Source organism: Myodes glareolus, chromosome 7 (assembly GCF_982192425.1).
Source record: "Myodes glareolus chromosome 7, mMyoGla1.1, whole genome shotgun sequence".
In the NCBI taxonomy this organism is placed as follows: Eukaryota; Metazoa; Chordata; class Mammalia; order Rodentia; family Cricetidae; genus Myodes; species Myodes glareolus.
The window spans coordinates 28,050,755-28,071,851 of record NC_142032.1 but is presented as its reverse complement, the minus strand read 5'-3'; the positions used below and the strand labels follow the sequence as shown (position 1 = coordinate 28,071,851).

At 43.8% G+C, this 21,097-nt stretch overlaps 2 protein-coding genes across 2 annotated transcripts in view; both read right to left on the bottom strand.

Annotated features, from left to right (window-relative positions):
• Positions 1-2,589: 2,589 nt before the first annotated feature.
• Positions 2,590-3,914, bottom strand: Ch25h (cholesterol 25-hydroxylase). Its single transcript, XM_048438685.3, has one exon. It carries the CDS (start codon positions 3,875-3,877, stop codon positions 3,023-3,025), a length of 855 nt encoding a protein of 284 aa, XP_048294642.3. The 5' UTR covers positions 3,878-3,914; the 3' UTR covers positions 2,590-3,022.
• Positions 3,915-13,611: 9,697 nt separating this feature from the next.
• The window catches only part of Lipa (lipase A, lysosomal acid type), a 30,431-nt gene continuing 22,945 nt past the window's right edge, over positions 13,612-21,097 (bottom strand). The window contains exons 8-10 of the mRNA XM_087907985.1: positions 20,493-20,564; positions 15,356-15,427; positions 13,612-14,569 (exon numbers count right to left, since the gene is read on the bottom strand). Coding sequence (XP_087764111.1) covers positions 14,336-14,569; positions 15,356-15,427; positions 20,493-20,564 — 378 coding nt within the window. The 3' untranslated portion in view covers positions 13,612-14,335. The remainder of the gene's footprint in view (positions 14,570-15,355; positions 15,428-20,492; positions 20,565-21,097) is intronic.

Sequence of the window (21,097 nt, the reverse complement as noted above, 5' to 3'; positions counted from 1 at the left end):
TGTCTTCCTAATACTGCTGACCACCTTCAACGAGTGGAATGCGCTTATCTGACACTTTTCCAGAATCCTGTTATCGTCTCTAGAACAGGACTGTGCAGAGAGCATGGGTTGAGTAAAAAACTGAGTTTGTCTGGTGATGGAGGATGGAGAACAAGAAGAAGCAGAAGAAGAAAGATATGACTAATAGCGAAGGGGCATTTCCTGTGCTTTCAGAATCCGTGTCACATTGAGTCAATATGAATCAAGAAACAAGTGTCGTTCTGGGAGGGTACAATTAGTTAACAGAGGAGAAATGGTTGTGTATGTAAATAAGAGAGAGGGAGAAAAGAGAGAGGGAAGAAAGAGCAAAATATATAGGTAGAACACATGTGTGTTTAAATATGGTTTGTGTATTTATATATAGTATACATGCATGTATAGCATCTATATATAACATGACATACATGCATGCATATATGCTCATATAACATAGTAGATTTATAATATATACAATATGCTCATTTATAGTACGTAATACATGCATAGTATACAAATGCCTGCATTTATACATATGCAATCATATAGACATCTATATAATTTGAGTACATGCATGCATAGTAATATACAGTACTATATATATTGTGTGTATATACACATATAGGTAGTACGTATGTATGCATGTGCATAGGCTATAATTTAATTAATAGGAAAATTTTGAGGTCATTAGAAGGTGGGAAAAAGGACACTTGTTGCACACAATACGGACTTTAAAAAATGTGCCTGTGGCTTGCTTTCTTGCTGTGGTTAGAGAGGATCCACTAATAGAAAACAGCCAGAAAATTAAGCAGTAAATGCTTTAAAGAAACCTCACTAATGACAAGCAAGAATCACATAAAGAAAATACACACACATGCACACACCACAATAAATAAAAGCTAACTAAGGACATAGAAAAACCATCTCATTGAATTTCCCAATTAAGAATATTCCAATGCCTATTTCATTCCTACTTGGAAAAAGATACTCTGCCTATGTGGGATCTATTCTCCATCTACAAAGTGGGCTGCTGGTGATGAGAAGAACTACCCTACTCGCTTAGGGAGGTGTTTCAAAGAGCAAGTAAAATAAAGTGTGAAGAAACATACAAATGTGACCTGTTTCTCTTTGTCTTGTGGCCTTTCACCTAGCTGAAAACCCCTCATCTTCCTCCACAAGGCCTTAGCTGCTGATCAGGGCTTGGAGAAAGTGTTCCTAATCCCAGCCCTCACCACATGCACAGTTGCCTCATCTCACTTCCCTTACAGGGCAAGATGACATGACATATTGTTACACACTCTGACAGTGACCCGAGACAGATTGTTATTATGCCACATGGGTGGCTCTGGGGTGCCTAGGGCCCTCACAGTAACTAACCACTGTGATAAATATTCCCCACTCCCTGTGCATGCGGAAGAGGTGATGAGGCATGTCTATTGCAGCCCCCTCTCCGGCATCTTTTCTCCTCTTTCTGGGAAGTTCGCTTTTTATAAATAGATGAGATCTTTATGTCCCAGCCTGGTACGGTTGCAGATTAAAGAGGAAATAACTTGAGATCAGAAGCCAGGAAAACACATCTGAGTGAACATGAGAAAATCAGCAGAGGCGAGGTACCTCTCCGCTGCAAACTGCCAATCACTGGAAAGACTTGAAGATGTTTCCCAGGATTCTCCTTTGGCAGACGATTTTTTAAACCTTAAATAAAACATTTAGGGTTCATATATGATGAGCCCACAATTACTTGCGAAGTTACAGACTCCTGACATCTCCCACTACAACTTTAGCCTATGTAAACTATGCCCTCAATTTAACATTAAAGTAACTAAGTGGTAGGTAGGTGGGATGGCTGATAGTGGCATCTGTATGGCCCGTAACAGGGGATTGATTTTCACGTGCAATCTGTGTCCCATCTCCTTTTACAGGTGAAGAAACAGGGGATCTAAGACCAAATTTTACTCTTACTCTCTGTTATGGGGGAAAAAAGGTTTTTATACGTTTCACATGTGTCTTCATTAAGAAAATAACCTATACAAAAACCCCAGGGGACAGCGTTCTAAGGGTCACTTGTACCAGCTAAGAATGGGCATTGCCAAAAAAAAAAAAAAAAAAAAAAAAAAAAAAAAAAAAAAAAAAAAAAAAGTGGAGCTTAATTGATCAGTTTCTCTAATGCACAGACTTGACCTATCAGGTTTGCTGACACCAAGGCATTAATTTACTTTGATGCTCGGACTCTAAATTGACCCCCACCGACCACTCTTCAATACAATGCCTGATGTGAATCACCTGCAAAAAACCTGCAGAATAAGCCTATCATGTACTTCTTAAGGAATAAAAAAAAGACAGCCAAAAAGCATTCTGAATCAAAGCAGACAGACCCACCCACTACCATCACCCAACCCCACCTCCTCTTCCTACCACCGGGCTTCTTCCCTAAACCCTTTCCCTTCCCCAAGCCCCCAGTACCAGATTTCCTTTGCCATGCAGGGCGGATAAACGCTTCAAAGAACGCTGAGTAGCCCAGACCCCGTTCCTTTCTAGCTGTCATGCATCAGGTTCAGCAGGAGCCAGCACCTATTTAGTTCGTGTTCTTTTTATTTTTAAAATACAAATAAAATTCTTTCAATATAAATATATTATTTTACTCAAAAATAGAAAAAAAATGCTATAACCTTAGTCACCGCCCAGCAGGAACAAGTTTGATACTTAAAGAGTCAGAAATCAGGTCTTGCACGCACATAGACATAGGTGTTTAGCCCAGTTCCAGTGTGATTTTTGTTTCTACAAACAAATCATTCTAGAGATCATAACGATTCAAATAGACCACGCTGAATGTCTAGCATGTGTCCCGAAGTCAATGTCATTGGAGTGAGTTAAAATTTGACACCAAGACTACAATTAGACTGATATACAAACATATAAATTACTTTTTCCGGATTGCAGAAACACATCAAACTTCACAGAGTTCATCAGCTAATAAGTTACTTGCTTCGGAAAATAAAAAAATAGCTCAAGTCTGTTTCTTTTCCAGGTTCAAGTGTGAAGCGCACAGCTCTCTGGAGTCCGCGGAACGCAGGGTGCCCAGCATTTTGTCCCAGTGTGTGAAGTAGGGAGCAAAGTTGCAGTTAAACTGAGAGTGATGCAGGTCGTGGTGAGCCACGCCCCCATACCAGCCAAAGGGTATGAGTCTGTGAGTGGACCATGGGAAGTCGTAGCCTGAGTGGTCCTCTACTGACAGCCAGATGTTAACCACGTGAAAGGTAAGGATGGTGAGTGGGTGACATTGCAGTATCGCGACGTTCAGCACGTCGAAGAAGGTCAGAGAAAACAGCTCCCAGATGCTCATGTATTGTGTGGCCAGCGCAAAGGAGGACGCGTTCTGGTGATGCACCTTGTGGAAGGCTCGGTACAGCCAGGGCACCTTATGGTGCAACAGGTGCCACGCGAAGATCTCGGTGTCGAAGAGCAGCAGGCAGATCAGGACGTGACTCAGGAGCTGCAAAAGCTCCGGAGCCTCCTGCGGCAGGAGGGCAGGGCTGCGCGCCCAATGTAGTAGCGTCACCGGGAACACGAACACCAGGTGCTGGTAGAGCGTCTGTCCCAGGCAGGGCAGCAGCTGCCTCGCGGACGGCGAGAAGTCGGGGTGGATCTTGTAGCGTCGTAGCAAGGGCACCCAGGGACACAGGACGTCCAGCACCACGAATGGCAGGCAGAAGCCCACGTAAGTGATGATGGAAAAGATGACCGGGAAAAAGGGTGAGCGCGCGAACGCCTCCCTGGTCCTCATGGTGTCCCAGAGGGGCTGTAGGAGCAGCTGACTGGAGCAGCCCAGGTCTTGGAGCTCCGAGCTGTTGTGATAGCCCATGCTGAGACTGTGCCCCACAGCTGCAGTCTCCCCAGTCCCGCTGACTTTTCTTAGGACTGCGGCCCCGCCCCCAGTGATGTCAGCTGTCCTTCCCTCTCCTCCCTGTTACAGAATCTTGCTTAAATAGCCCAAAGTTGTGCATTAGGTTGATCTTTCCGTCCTGTTTCACAGCTGCATTGAATCGTTTCTTCCGCATGCATGCGTGAAGCGGCACTCTTTTAAAGCCGGTCTCCAGGCATACAGCATTGTTTTGCTCACTTTTCAGAGACGGACTATTGATACAAGAGTGAGCAATCCTGGCTTAGGATAGTTCACCCGCCATCGCCGCTACAAAGTAGTGTGTTCATCACCACCAGAAAGTGCTGTTTCGCAACCAAAGCAGAATTCTGAGTTTTAAAATGTCTATTTTGACCGGGTCAAGGCATGTAGCTACATCTTGGAGACCTTTGGATATACACCTCACCCCAATGCGCTCTTAATGGATGCTCTGCGAACAGCTACAGACGCCGTTACAAAGGGAACCTGGCGTCGTACATAAAAGCTCCCAAAAGGAGCGGCCAGGCTTCAATTAGCGGGAATGATCCTCCCCTCCCCTTGAAGACTGGGTGCCCTGAACAGGGACCAGATCCTGCAAGGCAGTCACTGTCAGCCTTCGCTCTGGGATGGAGAATGGAGGATGCTGGCCCTAACACCCACCGAGGGTCCCTCATTTGGACCAACGCACCTCATAGCCGGCGGAGGGAAAGATCTATGCAATCCTGCAGCCTCCCAGGAGGCCTGATAAGTGCGAGAGATGTCCCATCTCCCCTGCCATTTCTCTGGAGGTTCTTTAGGCTCCGACTTTGCCCCAGCCCTCATTTTTTCCAGGTTTCTCAACTCCTCAACACCTTCTCAAATGCTGGGGCTGCGGGACCAGAGACTGAGCACTGGAGCTCAGTACTGTGTCCTGGGAGAGCCCCTCGGGAGTCCAGCACAGAGACATTACTCTGCATTTCCTCTAGGTGGCTAACACTTGGTACAAGAGACCCCAGTGAAGAGCCAGGGGCCCTTCTTCCAGTTTTTCCTTCTTGTGTTTGTGTCCTTAAGGCAGCCCCTTTCTGCTGGCAGCTGACATTCTTAAGCAAGCTTGCATTTTCCCGTGTTATTTTCGAAGGGGAAAACCGCCATAGAAGCCCCAGGAGCCTGCTGCAAATCCCGAAGGACAAATGGGCTGCAGCCTCTGCCTACCCCCTGCCAGGCACCAGCTAGGAGGGTTAATTGTGACCTCTGTCAGCAAGGAGGCAGTGTTCCTATTACTGTGCCTTCATCTAAGGGTTTAACACACACAAGAGGAAAACAGATGCACATCATCTTAACTATGTACTTCACAGGTAACAACCAGGATACTTGAAATTAAAATCAAGTAAGATTTTACAAGAAGAAAAGATTTCTTACAAAAATAAAAGACAAAAGGATATATTATAAGAAAGGAACACATACTGTAAAAACACAAAACAATAAATGGGCCTAACATAAACCCAGGAAATGTGTGTGTTATTATAAACAGGATATATTTATGTGTGTGTGTATGTGTGTGTACGCTATACACACAATAGGTAAGTTCATAACTTACCTATTCAGACTTTCCATTTGCTTTGTGTCCCAGAGTTATCACTGATGGAGGAATATGTACATTCTTCACTCATTCTTTGGTGCCCCTAACTTGCAGTTTTTGTCTTTATAGAAGCCTCAGAAAAAAAAAAATGTAAAAACAATTTTATAAAACCTAGTACAACCATTACGAAAATCAAGTGTGGAGATGACTCAAAACAAAACTACCATATAACTCAGCAATACACTCCTGGCCATATACCATCCATACCCTATTTATGTAATAGAGACACAGAGTGATAGAGTTGGTATTATAAAGGACTTACTAATAGTCATCTTAGAAAACATTTAGTCACACAAGTGGAACTTACTTAAAGGAGGGCTTTCTTCAAAATACCCCAAAGATAAGTAGCCTGCCAACCAGACCTGCAAAACATACGGTGAATTTAAGATGCTAGAAGCTAGAATATAAATGTTTATATCCTAGCCAGATATTGGCCAGTCATTAGGCTCTGGTTCCCATGACAAAGGAGACAGCTGGCTGACTTATGCCCAGTCATTAAGCCCAATTCCCATACCAAAGACAGACTTCTAAAAGACAGCCCACGGCAGGTAGTATAAGAACACACCACTGGTAAGTCCTGCTCTGCCATTAAGTTCCCTGTGTTCTCTCATCAGGGAAAACATAATTCTGTCAGGTGGGCAGGATGATCTTTGGTAACAACTACATGAAAAAGAACAATGCTGCCGTACTTAAAATAATTCTGACAATACGTAATATCTTTACTGTGTAAATCTCCTTTCTGCCTAAGCAGCAGAACTTGTTAACACCTGTCTCTGTTTAAATTGTTCAGCTGGAGCCAGACCTGACAGAGATTTAAAGACACCAATGTATGTAAAATGCATGTGCCTACGCATATACAAGCTAACAAAATCTGCTGTTTGGAGGCTGGCTCTATCTGCATTTCTGAGTCTATGGAGTGATTCCTCACTAGGAAGGCATGTTATTTCCCTAACACTACCACAGAGATACCCATCCATCCATGTTCATGGCTGCCCAATTCACAATAGAAAAGACCTGGAGCCAGCCTGATCCATCCATGTTCATGGCTGCCCAATTCACAATAGGAAAGACCTGGAGTCAGCCTGAATGTCTATCAACAGGTGAGTGAATGATGAACGTATCATACATACACACTGGAATTTGATTCAGCTGTACAGAAAAATTAAAATTTGGAATCTGTAGGAGTTTGGATGGACCTAAAAAACATAATATTAAACAAGATAACACAAACTCAGAAGACAGCAACTACACATTTTCCCTCATAGATATATGTGTGTGCAACATATATAGTGATATATATGTTTATTGTAATGTATATGTGTATTACATACCTGGGGATAAATGAAGGTAAAGCCTAAAAACCTAGGAAGGATACCAAAAGAGGGTAAAAGGTGCCAAGGAGGGTGTGGAGGGCAAAAGAATATACGTGATATGAAAAAATAGAGGCTGGGGAGGTTACAAGGGAGATTTGGGAGGTAAAGAAATGGGGGAGACGGGAAGGAATTTACTAAAACACACTTTGTTATAAAACACTGCAGTGATACCTAATGTCTTGTATGCCAGTGTTTTAAAGAAAAAATATAAGCTCACTAAAGTTCTAGAAAATAAGGAAGGAAGGAAGGAAGGAAAAAAGAAAGAAGGAAAGAAAGACAGACAAACAGAAAGAAAGAAAGGAAGGAAGGAAGGGAAAGAAAGGTAAGAGGAAGGGAAAGGGAAGGGAGGGGAGAGGAGAAGAGGGAGAGGAGGGTAAGGGAAGGGGAAGAAAGGGAAGGGAAGCAAAGGAAAGGGAAGGGAAGAAGGAAAGGGAAGGGAAGGGAAGGGAAGGGCAGGGCAGGGAAAAAAAGGGCAGGGAAGGGCAGGGCAGGAAAGGGCACAAGCTCCAGAATGCCATGGGAATGTCACAATCCTCTACTGGTCTATCTGCCATTGCTGAGACAGGGGTAAGAAGTGACTTTGAGCTTCTTGACAGGCAATGCACAAAAAAGAAAGGAAAGATTTTTTTTTTAATGTCTTTTCAATGGGAAGGAGTAGCAAAAGGAGGAAGCAGAGGGATGCAGGCCTCTAGCCTCCCTATTGGTGAGTTTCCTCCAGTTAGACAGTAATCAACTCCTTAATTCCTCTCTCATGCTGTTTCCTTCTTCACTTTTAGGGCAACTTAGGAAAGCTCTTCTTTCTTGTCCCTGGTAAATACAGCCCTTCTCTTGATGCACATCTCTGGGAAGAGAGGCAGATTTGGGATTTGTTGGGGGAAGGGAGGAACAGTTAAAAACGTCTCCTTCACTTTTGGCCTCTCAAGGTCGCCAAGGGACCATTAGAGCGCATCATCTCAGCAGGCACCCGTGTGATGCTCAGCAGACTTCCCCGGCGTTCCCCCAGGCACACATTATTCTTCTGCTCTCCCTTTCATGCTTGGGTGTGTTGGGTCTGCTTGCACACTACAAAAGGTGGGCGGTATCGCTTCGTTGGCATTTAACTACTATCTGTGCTCTCAAGCCTTTGTGCCTCCAACACAAAACCAACCCTCTTCATCCTATTTCAGCGGTTCTGCCTTCTGTCATTATTGGTCTCCATATACTTACGGCATCGGATCCCCTGAAGCAAAACCTGGGAGCCAGGCCTTCAGAATGTCCTGTCCCCGTGTCCCTGCACCTCAAGGCATGTTGAAGAACAGCTCTCCTGTAGTCCCTGCACCTGAGGCTCACAGAACAGATATCTGTGTCCAACGCAGAGATGCAACCACCTCAAGGGGTCTCTTGGTTAAATTCTTCACAACCAGCTGCCGAAGAAGCGGACATAATATAACAGACGACTAATCAGAACTTATGGAACCAGAACAAAATTGAGTCCTGTATGGCATTTGCTAAAGTGGAAAGTTTTCTTGAATTTGCCTAGTGTATACCAGGCATATTTTCTGCAGACTCAAAAATGTAATCTTTTCTAAGTGAGTAGATCCTTTTAGAGTAAGGATCCTGGGAGTTATTTACTCAAAGCCAAGACTGCCCCCTCACTCTTTCTTGCTTGCTCTCTCTCTCTCTCTTCTTCTGCCCTCTCCCATTATTTCCATGTGAACTAGAGAGGAACCTGGAGCCCAGTGCACTCTTGGCACTCCCTTTGTCACTGACCTCCAACTCCTGCCCGTCCTGAGCTTTATCCTGGAGGTAAAGAATGTTCAAAGGATGCTCCATATTCATTTTAGAAGATAGCAATTCAAATTCAAAGATGACAAGAGGTTTCTACATTTCCGTATTTATCAATGTCTGTATATTAATTGTGGAGCACTAGGAAATGCAGTATGGGTCTGACATTCAGGGACATTTGTCCACACGAGTGGATGTTTTGTGATTTCACATGTTATCAGGACTTTGGCCACGCTATGTCTTGTACTTTTCCATTTGATTTAGACTTCCTCTTTATCATTTTCACCCTGGCTGGATCCCTCGGACAGCCTTCAAGGGCAAGAATCCTTTCTCCTCCAGTTATTCTCAGATTCTGAACATAGTTAACTCAGTCTCAACTATTATTTGGTACCAACTCACCAAAAGTCTTCAGGTAGTCCTGCCAAAAAAGCACGTAGGTAGCAAAGTCTGATGCTAACAATATCTCCTTTTTAAAAATGAGTTTGAAGGTTTCTTTTCATTCCCAAGTAGGAACATTTATACAGCTATCTGAATGAAACAGTTCTCCTTGGATATAAAAGATTAGCAGCGAGACCCAAAGAGGTTTAAATGACCTCAAAGATCAAAACATGACTTCACATTTCAAAGATGAAGGGTTAAAGATTCAATCTCAATATGTCAAGAATAGCTAGGTCTAAACAATAAAATGCAGCTGAATCAAGAAATAGAGTCTGCTTCAGTTCTTAGCCAGGGTCGTTCTCGAATGTAACATTGAAACTGCTTCCACGTAGTAATTTTCAAAAAGCTCAGGAACCATTAATTAACCTTGATAAACAATAGACAATCGTAGGACATGCTAATGAAGAATCGGGGGATGTTATCTCTAGCTGCACCCCCCCCAAGCTCCCTTCATGCCCCTGCCAGCCCAGAGGCTGATCATATGATTTCAGTTTATCATGTGGTTTATAGGTCAGTGTTATCCATCTTGCTGCACCTGTTGCCAGCCTCTCCGAAGCAGTCAAACATGGACACGTGTTCGTAATCAAAACTCTCACCAGCCCTGTATGCCGCCCCCACCAAATAGGCTGCCATAGCGGTCAAAGCTTTAGAAGACTTTGAAGCTCCAGAACACATAGCTTAAACCCCGCCAGGTACGAAAGTGTAATTGATACAAAAGGTTTCATTTGACTAGCTTGGAATTGGACTTGAAATCTGAACCTAACACGATACAACAAATTCTGTTGAAGGATGACTGACAATTTTTCATCAGAATAATTACTCCCTGATGCTGCCTTTCATGCATCCCAGGAAATCAGAGTGGCTTCTATCCTTTAAAAAAATCTATTAGTTATATATTGTAGAAAATATATTAAAGGATAAACGAGAGGGGCTGGAGGGATGGCTCAGCATTTTAGGGCTTGACGCGGATTCCTGTTCAGACTGGGTTCAGAAGGCTGCACTCACGTGACCACTGACAACTGCCTGCAACTCTGGGTTTCGGGGTCTCTGGTGCCCTCTTCTGGCCTCCTGGGTGCTAAATATCAGCGAGGCACTTACATGCAAGCAGAACACTCAGACACAAAATAAAAACAAATCTTTTAAAAGGAAAGGACAAAACGACCACTTATTGTCTATTTTAGATGTCTGAATTCATCACATCAACATCCTTAGTGGTCACAAACACGAAATCTTCATTGCCGACAATGAGCTCAGCAAATGTTGATACTTATTAGTGTGAGGCTCAGTTAAAGCTTTTTCTTACTTACGTATTCGGCAACGCCCACGCCCAATTTTTATTTTCAAGTCATATTTGGGAGGGCAGCCATTCTGGGAGAACATTCTCAGATGTTATTCGTCATACAAAAATCAATCATTATCCTGGCTAGAACTTACCACATTCACAGCCCCGCCCATTATCAAATTCCCAATGAGCTCAAGAAGCTTCCCAAAGGCTCCTAAGAGGACCATCCACAGAAAGCTTTCTTAAAAGCTATTGTAGGGACTGGGTTTGGTGATGTAAGCATTAAGCCCCAGCATTCAGAAGGGGAGTTGGGAAGACTACAAGTCCCAGGACGGTCTGGGTACAGTGAGATTCTCAAAACCAAACCAAACCAGGAAGTGTGGGGTAGGGAGCCTGCAAGGTTTACAAGCAAAGGCAAGAGCGTCCTCTTGTGGAGATGAAAAACTGATTTTTTTTTTCTCCCCCTTCATTCTCCATTCGTCATTTATTTCCCCACAAGACTACATCCAAGAGAAGGATCACAAATAGCTAGGGGGTAATGCAGTTGATCTCAGTCAAGGAGAAAGTATATTGACTTTGCCTCTCCATGGGCTGCGGGCTTGTGGGGGATTTTTACATTGTGTTCAACACAGGACTTGGTAAAGCCAGTTGAGAAGCCAGGGAGTCCTCACCAGCCTGTCAGAGTGGCGCCAGTCTCAATTCACAGATACCAAGACAAACTAAGTTAGTATGACACCAAGGAGGGTGGGAACACAGCTCAGTAGTGGTGTGCTCGCCCAGAACACACAAAGGTGATCCCCAGCCCTGGGTCGGGGGTGGGAGGGGGCAGGGAGTGGTGGCAACAGAGACCTATCTATGCATTCAGGACAAAAGACCACAAATGGAAGCAAACAGGCAGAGAAAGCCAAGGTGGCAAAAAGCCACGATAACTACACCTCTAGACTGGTCCACACACTTCTCTTTCAAAAAGTTCCCAGGGCACAGTCTGAAAAGACCAGTAGAAGGTATACTATGCACCACTGTTCATCCTGCCATCTGGTGTCAGTATGGAGGAAACGGGCTAGCACGCACTTTTGAGGACCCCTAAGAGGCCCTTTAACAGCAGCTGCTGCTGAAAAACCCAAGTCATGTATGGCCCTCCCCAGAATGTTCTCCACACTTCTGGGGGAAATGACAGCAATTCCAACTCACTGCCTGCTGGGCCTCATGAGGTCTGGGCATGAGGCCCAGTGTGATTTCCTAAGCCTAACTTGAGTTTGGTGAGGCCTATTTTAACTTCCTGAGCCTAGCCTGAATTTGGAGACATGTTTCTGGCTACCCGACCTAGGCCGCCTTGGCCCAGTCATTGCTGGCATGGCAGAATATTATTGGCCCTTATTCCTTACTCTGCCTCAACCTTTCCCAAGCTTCTCCACTCCCATCGCAACGCTATATAAGTTCCTGCCTTCTACCATTAAATGAGATCCTGCTTAGACACACTCCAGACTCAGTGGGTATGTTTCTCCCCGGTGACCAGGGGGAGGACTGTTTCACCTTCTCAGGGAGAGTAGGGTGGGTCTGGCTCTGCCCCCTTTCTCTTTCTATCAGAGAACCCAGAAACTGCTCCCCTTTTTTTAGCTCTATATTTTGTTGGCAAAGTCATTCACCTTGGTCAAAGGAGAAAGAAGGGGGCTCTTTGGGGGACCTATCGCCAGGGAAGAGGGCGACTGTGAGGAGGCACACCTACTGCTTTGACTATGTCAGTCTGTTCCAAGGCTGCCAGGAAAAACCACAGAGATTGTGACAGTCTTTGGACCGACCTAGGTGTCACTTGTTGTAACTTCATTTTATCTAAATCAAAACATGTGCCCATCTTGTCAGTCCCCATATCATCATGATATTGAAGAGTCCATGGGACTCTGGGTATCCAAAATTAAATGGTGGCATGCACTCTCTACTTCAGTGTGTAGTAGTTTCAGCTCTCTGAACTGTTTTCTGGGATGTGAACTGTCTGACAGCTTTATCGGCCTCATTTAATCAAGTAAGTGACAGATATCCCAAGGTTCTGCCTAGGGAAGGACTTCCTAATTGCCTGGTCTGAATTCAGCACCCGGCTGACATGGCCTGTGCATCCAGTCCCAGCCCTCTTTAGGCTCAGGATCCCTAGCCCTTTCTCTTCCCCCAGATTATCCATGGACTGTGTGAGTGATGTTTCCACGGGGGAGATGGGAGGAGAGGAAAAACTCCTGAGTCCCACCAAAAGAAACAGTACAGGCTAAGCCATCAAAAAGCAAACATCACAGGATTGTTCAGGCCTGGGAGGCTGAGGTTTACTGAGAAGTTTAAATGTGATCCTCTAAAACGTTACAAAGTTGTGTCATTCTGCCTGCATGTATGGGTCAAAATCAAGTAATATTGCTGCATCTAAGGTAACTAGGTCAGAAATCTTACCAACTAACAAAACTTTTCAGCTGAATAAAAGAGAGATCGATGCAAGCAAAGAAGGCAAGCCGGGGCGTCCTGCACACAATACAGTGCACACAACGCTGGTTTTCAAAATAGAATTCCTGAGCTGAATGATGATCGGAAAATACCCAATTCATTTGCGTGGAAACGAACCAGGACCCTTGTCACAGGCAGTCAGTCAGCTTTGGCTTCAGGCAGGCGCCATCACCGCAGCAGCACTGGCTGCTGGATGATTCATGGTTTGTCCCTCCGCAGGATGCTCCCTCACGGAAAGGCGACCTGATGGCCTGCCACACAGGAACACACACACAGCTGAGTCTACCAAGTGCATCAGTCTTCGAGGCATTTGCAAGAGGTTTGTTTTTTAGTCAGCGCAATCTGCCATCCAAGATTATTGAGTTTTTCCCCCCTTGGCTTAGCCTGGAAAATCTGAATATTTGCAACGCTTGTTATTGAGGTTTGATAAGAACTGAAAAGAGAGTATTTAGTTCTAAAAAGGCTGGATAACACTGGATTTGACTAGATAGTTCATAAGAGCATTAAAAAAATGTGATGTAGACAGGTAAACACCAGAATATTAGGCAGGGGAGCATCTAAGGCAAGAAAATGAGACTTGAGCACTTTTTTGTTTTATTTATTTTATTTGTCTTTGGTCTTTTGAGATAAAGTCTCACTGTCGAGAAAAGCCCTAAATCCACAGCAGTCTTTCTGCCACAGTCCCCCAGGTGCAGCTTCGCGCTGCCGTGTCAAGCCCAGAATAAGGTACTTTCATCCTGAATTCAAATCAGAGACAGATTTATTTTTGCTCACAAACGATGGCGTGAAGTCTCCTGTATGTGCTCACATGTGTTGGGTGGGATAGGAAGGGAATCGAGAAGCCTTTATAGTACAGAAGGGGTGGGGAGGCGGCTCAGTGGGAAAAGTGCTCATTCCTGAAGCACGAGAACCTGAGTTTATATCCTTAGAACCAATGTAAAAACACTGGGTGGGGCAACATGTGCCTATAAGCCCAGCACTGGTTAAGAGGGAAGATAGACAGGCAGATCCTGGAGGCTCCTTGGCCAGTCAGTCTAGTTGAAATGGCAAGCTCCAGGTTCAGCGAGAGACCCTCTCTCAAAAAAAAATGTCTGAGGAAGGCATCCTGATACTAGCCCTGACCTCCACACAAGGCAGGTCTGGCCAGGACAAATGCACTTGTATGTAGCACACATACACGAAAAACAATGGTTAAAAGTATCAGAATGATTATAATGACATTGCTACACATCACCCATACGTTTTAAAGGCTCAGGAAGGCATCACTGGTGGGAACACCAGCTTGACAATCATAATTAGCATGCTTCTTACTGACTAGAGAGCATCGGACAGCTTCAAAGTCATCCTTTTCCTGCATATAAAAAGAAGCAAGAGATCTGGCTAGGTAAGGAAAACACAAGTATTTTATAGAAGTTAAGCAAATATCTTTTTGCCCTAGTAAAGGGTACATATCTCAAGTCTGGCTTTCACTGGTATTTCCTCAATAGACTGACTATTTCATTATACATCCTCCAGGGGGCATCCAAACCCCAGATAAAATCCAGATGTTCCCACTCAGGAATGTGCTTGTGGTACACCAAGTTGGGGAGCTGAGTCAGTAAGATATTGATGTCACTGGTGTCTGCCAGCCAGTCATGGCCCCCGCTCCACAAAGCAATGGGTACAGTCACATCCTTCAAGTTATACACTGGAGGGTAACTCTATAAGAAAAAAAAATCATAGAAACCTTTGTAATTGTTTTTGGTACAATTTTTAAAATTATAATCATTGTAATCTCCATTGAAAAACTAATGTCCATCAAGTCTGATCTAACATTAAAACAAAATCACACACATTTTGAGAATCACTTTCACTATGTTTTCAGGAAAGAATTGGAAACATGGAGATGTTCTGCCACACTGTAGGGACCATTTGATCCTCAGCGATCACCATGGTTATCTCCAGATGTGGATGCAAAGACCCAGTGGAGTAGCTCTGCAGGTAGATCCTCCTACCTTCTCCCTCCAAATGTGAGAGAAGCCACACAAATCCTCCATGGATCAATTTTCTAAACTTTAAGCCACAAACAAGGGCTACTTTAAGAATTAAGAAACACAGAAAGATTTTCACACTTCAGGGAACTCAGTGCTAAAAAATGGAAATTGTATTTACACAGAGAAGAAAATGTTTAAGCCATGTAAGATGTCTGAGGTCTCTCCTCCAGCAAGTCAGCAACAGCCCAGGGCATGCTGGTTCTAAAGCATATGCTTATGATCCTACTGAATCTCAATGGCCCCTGATCTACAGCCAGACAGGATGGGGACAGGAGACCTGTACCACTACATCACTGACAGAGCTGAAGATATCTGAGTGGACTGAGGGAAACCACCATGCCTAGCCAATTCTGTCGACAACATTCCCCTGACAGCCAAGTCCAGTCGAGGTCTGGAGGCCCAAGCTGACTTCTGTGGTGAGTTTTCAAAGCTCGTTTTAATGAAGAGTTTTACCTGGTTGTAATGAAAATAATTCTTGTCACGGCTTCCCCAGTCAAAAGCTTGAAACTTATGGTGTTTAACAAACTAAAAACAATAAAATTTGGAGAAAAAAAGTTAGGAGATACTAAAGTTTGAGAAAATATCATAGGTTACTAGAGTCAGTCAGGTCCTCAGAAATCAAGTTATACCCAAATTCAGGTTTATTCATAATTTCCAAATAATACACACACACACACACACACATACACACACACACACACACACACACACACAATCAGTGGAGGGATTGAGACAGAGTATCTCTGTGTAACAAACAAGCCTGGCTGTCCTGGGACTCACTTTGTAGACCACGCTGGCCTCAAAGTCATAGAAATCCACCTGCCTCTGCCTCCTGAGTGCTGGGGTTAAAGGCATGTGCCATCACACCTGGCTCCAAATCATTATTTGAAATAAAATTAAACAGTGCTCTGGTTTCCTTTACCACACAACTGAATTTCCGACTGCACCGTTGCTATGACCAGAAGGGTTACCCCCATAAGATGAAATTTATCTGTGTGGACGTTTTCCACTAAAGTTTGCTTCTGTGGCTTTTTCAAGGAGTAGTGATTTGACTTGGAGATATACATGTATACTGATGTTTTAAACTGTTACCAGCTACTGTATGTACAACAGTGGTCCAGTAAGAATGCACCACTACATGACACATGACATTATAACCACCATCGTTTGTGTTCAGTATACTCTATGATGTTCAAACAACAACGAAACTGCTTGCTGAAACATTACCCAAAATGCTTTACTGTACAAACATATGGTTGTTTGCTGTCTACCCTACTTAGCTATATGTATTATTTGTGCAGATTGTTGAGTGTGTGTGTGTGTGTGTGTGTGCGTGTGCGTGTGCGTGTGTGTGTCACATACTTGCATATGTATGGAGGCCAGAGGTTGATTTTGGGTATCTTCGTCATCAGTCTCTCTCCACCTTGCTTTGTGGTACAGGACCTCTCTGAATCTGAAGCTCACTGATTGGCTCCATTGGCCAGCGAGCCCCAGGGACTTTTCCTGTCCCCCATTCCTCACACTGGGATTATAAGCATTCACCAAGCATCCTGACGTCATTAGCTCCTCATACTTGTATGACAAACATTTTTGCTCCCTGAATCATCTTCCCAATCCCATTTGTTCATGTTTTAACGACTGAACATCTTTCCTCAGACCTGGTCCATAGCACTAATTTTTTCTGTATGACAACACAATTTTAACTAGTGATACCATCCTTATGAAACGATAAGAGCATAATATGAAGACAAAAACAAAAACTCATTTATTTGTGAAATTTCAAGCAACACAAGCTCATATGTCCTCTCACTGCCCAAATTGAAATGAATTAAAACCAAAATAGGAAAGCCAAAAGAACTGTAAATTGTTCATTTTGACCAAATGATGGGACTTGGCTAAGAAAAAAAAAAACAAACAAACAAACAAACCAAACCAGACATTCTTTGTCAGAAATGGTTTTGGTAGATGCGAACGTTCAGTTCTCACCATCTACACACACTTTTCTTTTTGATAGGATAAAATCAGTGTGAGGTTAGACTCTAGAGGGAATTGCCACAGTAGAGATGTTTAGCATCCATTTTTTTGCCATTGCGGGTGACAGGCAAAAAATACTTGTGACAGACTGAGCCAAATATAGACAGACTTACAGCGCCTGTGAGTGTGTCCACTTCTATCTCTAACTGCGAGTGAAAACGGCAGCCTGTGCTGTCCCAGAATGCACATTTTAGTTTTCCACGTTCTCACACGTCATACTTGTGTATCAGGCCCCAGGTGAGTGGGAAAGAGATTGTAGCTCAGCCTGAGTTTAGTGTGCTCAGAGTCACTCGGGACTTCAAGCTACCAGCACTGTTTTTAAAAAGTTAATCAAACACACTTTTTTTTTTTTCAACAAAAAGCAGCAAGTTTCAAACAGTGGATGACATCAGAATGATCTAAGGTAGTTATTAAGATGCAGATCCAACGAACACATTCAGAATTCAGATCCTGGATAGATGTGGGATAGGCCCAGAAATCTATTTCATCAGTATCCTCAGAGTAGTGTGGCTAACACTGTAAAGTTGGGTGAGGTCAGGCTTCTTCCAAGAGGATTAAGTCCCCAGGATCTGGGCAGCAGTAGGGAGGGGAGAGACAAGCATGGGTTTGCTTCGTGGGACCTGGTCAGAAGCTCGTCAGATTCAGCCTGGAGGCTGCTGTGGGTTACCCTGATTGTCAATTTGACTAAATTCAGAATTAACTAAGAGACACCTATAGGCATGTTTGTGTCTATGAGGAAGTTTCCAGGCATGCTTATCTGAGGAGGATGGGAGATCTACCCTGCAAGGGAGGCATCCCATGGCCTTGGGTCCTGGACTAAATAACAAGAAGAAAGGGAGAAAAATGAGCTGAGCACCAGAATCATTTCCTGAGGCCATCTGACCACAAGTACCAAAGCCATCTCAAGTGCTCAGCAGGAGAGCTGTAGCAAGAAAACACTAGGAAATGGCTGGACAAAGTAACTCCTGTATTGACAGAAGAACGTCACAGTGAGCAGAAGGGCAAAGGGCACAGTGCCCTCTCCACTGAGTCATGGATTTGGAAAAGGCTGAAATCACAAGGTCAACTTGACCAGAGAGCAATGCTATGGCCATCAGTCTGCAGTCTCTGACCCTGGTCAGCTGCTTAAAGAGGCAGATGAACAGGGCTGGAATCACAACAGATGCCAGGGTTACAGTCAATCCAGCTGCTCTTCCCCAAACTCAGGGCCCAGTGGGGGCCTAGGACACTGAGGACAAAGGAAGACCCTACTGTGATGATGGCATAGCATGGTCTCAGGGCAGCCACAGTCTCAACATGGCCAAGAGCCCCTGCAAAACCAGAACGAATGGTTACTGTGATTGCTGAAGCATATGGCATACCACACATGGGCTGCTGGTGGCCACTAAGCTGACAAGTAGCTCACTATCTGTCTTCAACGTGCTAAGCCAGCCGGCAGTCATCTTTGGGAATGCATTGATTTCTGAGGTGAGAGAAATGGGGCCTACTGATAAAAACAACAGGGATAATCTCAAAATAATTATGTTAAGAAAAACAGTCAGACCAACACAAACAAAAACGTTATATTATACGTCTCTATTCATATGAGCCCTAGGAAAGGCAAAAGAGAGTGACAGAAAGCAAATCAGTCGTTGTGGGGGAAGGATTTATCTGGGAATGTGAGGGGTCTTTTGGAGGTAGCAGTTGTGTTTCCTGTCATACTTCAGGCAATGACATTATGGCTATGACAAAAATGTATCAAGTTGTGCAATGTAAACTGCACCATGTCACTTATATCTCAATAAAATCGTAAACATGAAAACCCGAAGTGCAGATTCTCCATTGAAAATGAATTAGACTCTCTGCGGACACAAGAGTCTGCTTTTATTTGTCTGTAAGCTTTTGTTTGTTATTCTTGTGTGCACATGGAGGCTGTATGTGCACTTGTGAAGAGCAGAGGACACTGTTCTGTGAAGGTGGTTCTCTCCTTCTACCTATGTGTTCTGAAATCGACTACACATCGCATGGCTTCCACAGCAAGTACTTTAGTTGAGTCATCTTGCTGATCATAGGTATTATTTTATTATTTCAAAATATCTTACTTATTTTAGTTTACTTATATATGGAGTGTGTGTGTATGTGTGTGTGGTCACACACACATGTACAATACACATATAGAAGTCAGAGGACAGCTTGGAGTACATTCTGTTCTTAAACCTTGTAGGTCCTAGGAATCAAACTCAGGTCATCAGGCTTGGCAGCAAGTGCCTTTATCTGACGGGGAAGCTCAGCCCATCACATCTGGCTTGGGTGTGGCCACCAGGAGCCAGGGGATGGGGGGTGAGGCGGGGTAGATAGGCGCGTGCGCCCTCTGCTCGGTGCTCGCCTGACCCATTTGGACATCGGAACTTTTACTCCGGTCGCATGAGTTTCCCCATTTTCAATTATTCAATTATATCTGCTGTTTTGAGCTGGTCTGGTTATTTTAGCGTACCTATCGAATATGCCTTCACTCACATTTATCCACTGAGCCATCGCCTAGCCCCAAACACTTCATTATTAAAGGTCAGTGTGCAAGCTCGCGTCTTATTTTTATTTGAAAGGTGCAATGCTTAAGCAGAGTAGTGTTTCTGATGCAATCGTGTCTGCGCAGGATTCAGAAGCTGCTAATACACCTTTAGAGCATCTTGGTTTGAAGCGTAAACAGCCAAGTGGTTGACGTTTGAGATAAGGTTAGCCGGAAAAGACCATTCTCAAAACTTCTCTAAGGCAGAAGTAAGTCCTCCCTTATTGTCAGGTGGGAAAGGGAAGCAAGTGGTAAAGTAATTATTAGGGAAAAAAAATTCCTTCTACATCAACTCTTCTACCTATAACTGCTTCTTTTTGAAATGATGCAGCAAAAGACACCAAGCAAAATGCAGAGACATTTTCTACCTCAAATATGTACTTATTATCTGTATGGGATTATTAAAATAATTTTATTTTCATTTTAAGATACTACTTTTTTATCTATATGTGAATTCTAAATGCTCTAGAACTGGCATACATGGTTATGTGATAAAATGGTCCAAAATTTTATTTTAAACTTAGTGATCCCATTATCATACATAATGGCTTTGGCTCTGGTTTATCCACTGATATTTCAGGCACATTGTGTCTGTGTGTTAGTGTTGAAATGATAGCTTTCACCCCTCAAAAATCATATTTTGCCAAACATGAAATAAAGTATGAAATCTTTATTTCATGAAAATCTGGTATACAATAAAAAAAATAGGAAGGAGAAAGGAACGGGGCATGGGAAAGAGATATATAAATCTGAAATGGAAATAAAGGAGAAAGATGTGGGGGAGAGAAGAGAGCAAACCTCAGTCCAGATCACTGCCGGATGAGCCCATGCCCAACACAGTGTATCATGGATGGTAACTAAAGTGCCCTAACTCGGTGACAATCACCCAGGACTGTAGAAAGAACCAGAGCCCATCTGTAGTGTTTGCTCTGGGAATCCATGACTTGGCCAGTACCAACTTTACTCAATGCGGCCATTACATCTTCCCAGCTGTACCCATGGCGTGCTTACCTGGCCCCAGTGTAGTAAGTCTTGCACAGACGTTCCCGCAGGAGAGTGTGTTGTGTACACATCCACTCTAGACTGAAAGGTGAATATGATGAGTTAGCAAATGAAAACACAATTTTGCTCTTCAAAGGATAAAATATACAAATCTGTACACAGTTTTTCAGAATATTAACCTCTCAGCGGTCAGAATATATCTGACTACAAATAAAAATGCCCACACCTGCAGAGCACGGAAAAGCCGCAGCGAGGTAGATGTCAGGGGCACAGGCTGCGGTCATGGCTCATGTCTGTCTTCTTCATGCTCTCCTAAGCTTCCAAACTTCAGGACCTTAAAGTTTTCCTTTAATCATTAGGAAAAAATGGAAATATCACTTTTTCAAAGTCCCTATCACCTTCATTATAGAATATTCTGTGCGGGCCAGGATCTGACTAGACAGCTCAAACTTGAACTCAAGATCCTCCGGCCTCAGCCTCCCAAGGGCTGGGGTTACAGGAATGCAGGAATGGGGTTACAGTAAAGGCAACCACAGCTGCCTTTACTCCAGAATTTTAGAGCCTGTTTTCAGAATTCAACATTCCAAAACACAAACGCATTTAGAAGCACAAGC

Excerpts from the sequence above, each read along its gene's own strand:
- Ch25h (XM_048438685.3), bottom strand. The coding sequence starts at position 3,877 with ATGGGCTATCACAACAGCTCGGAGCTCCAAGACCTGGGCTGCTCCAGT.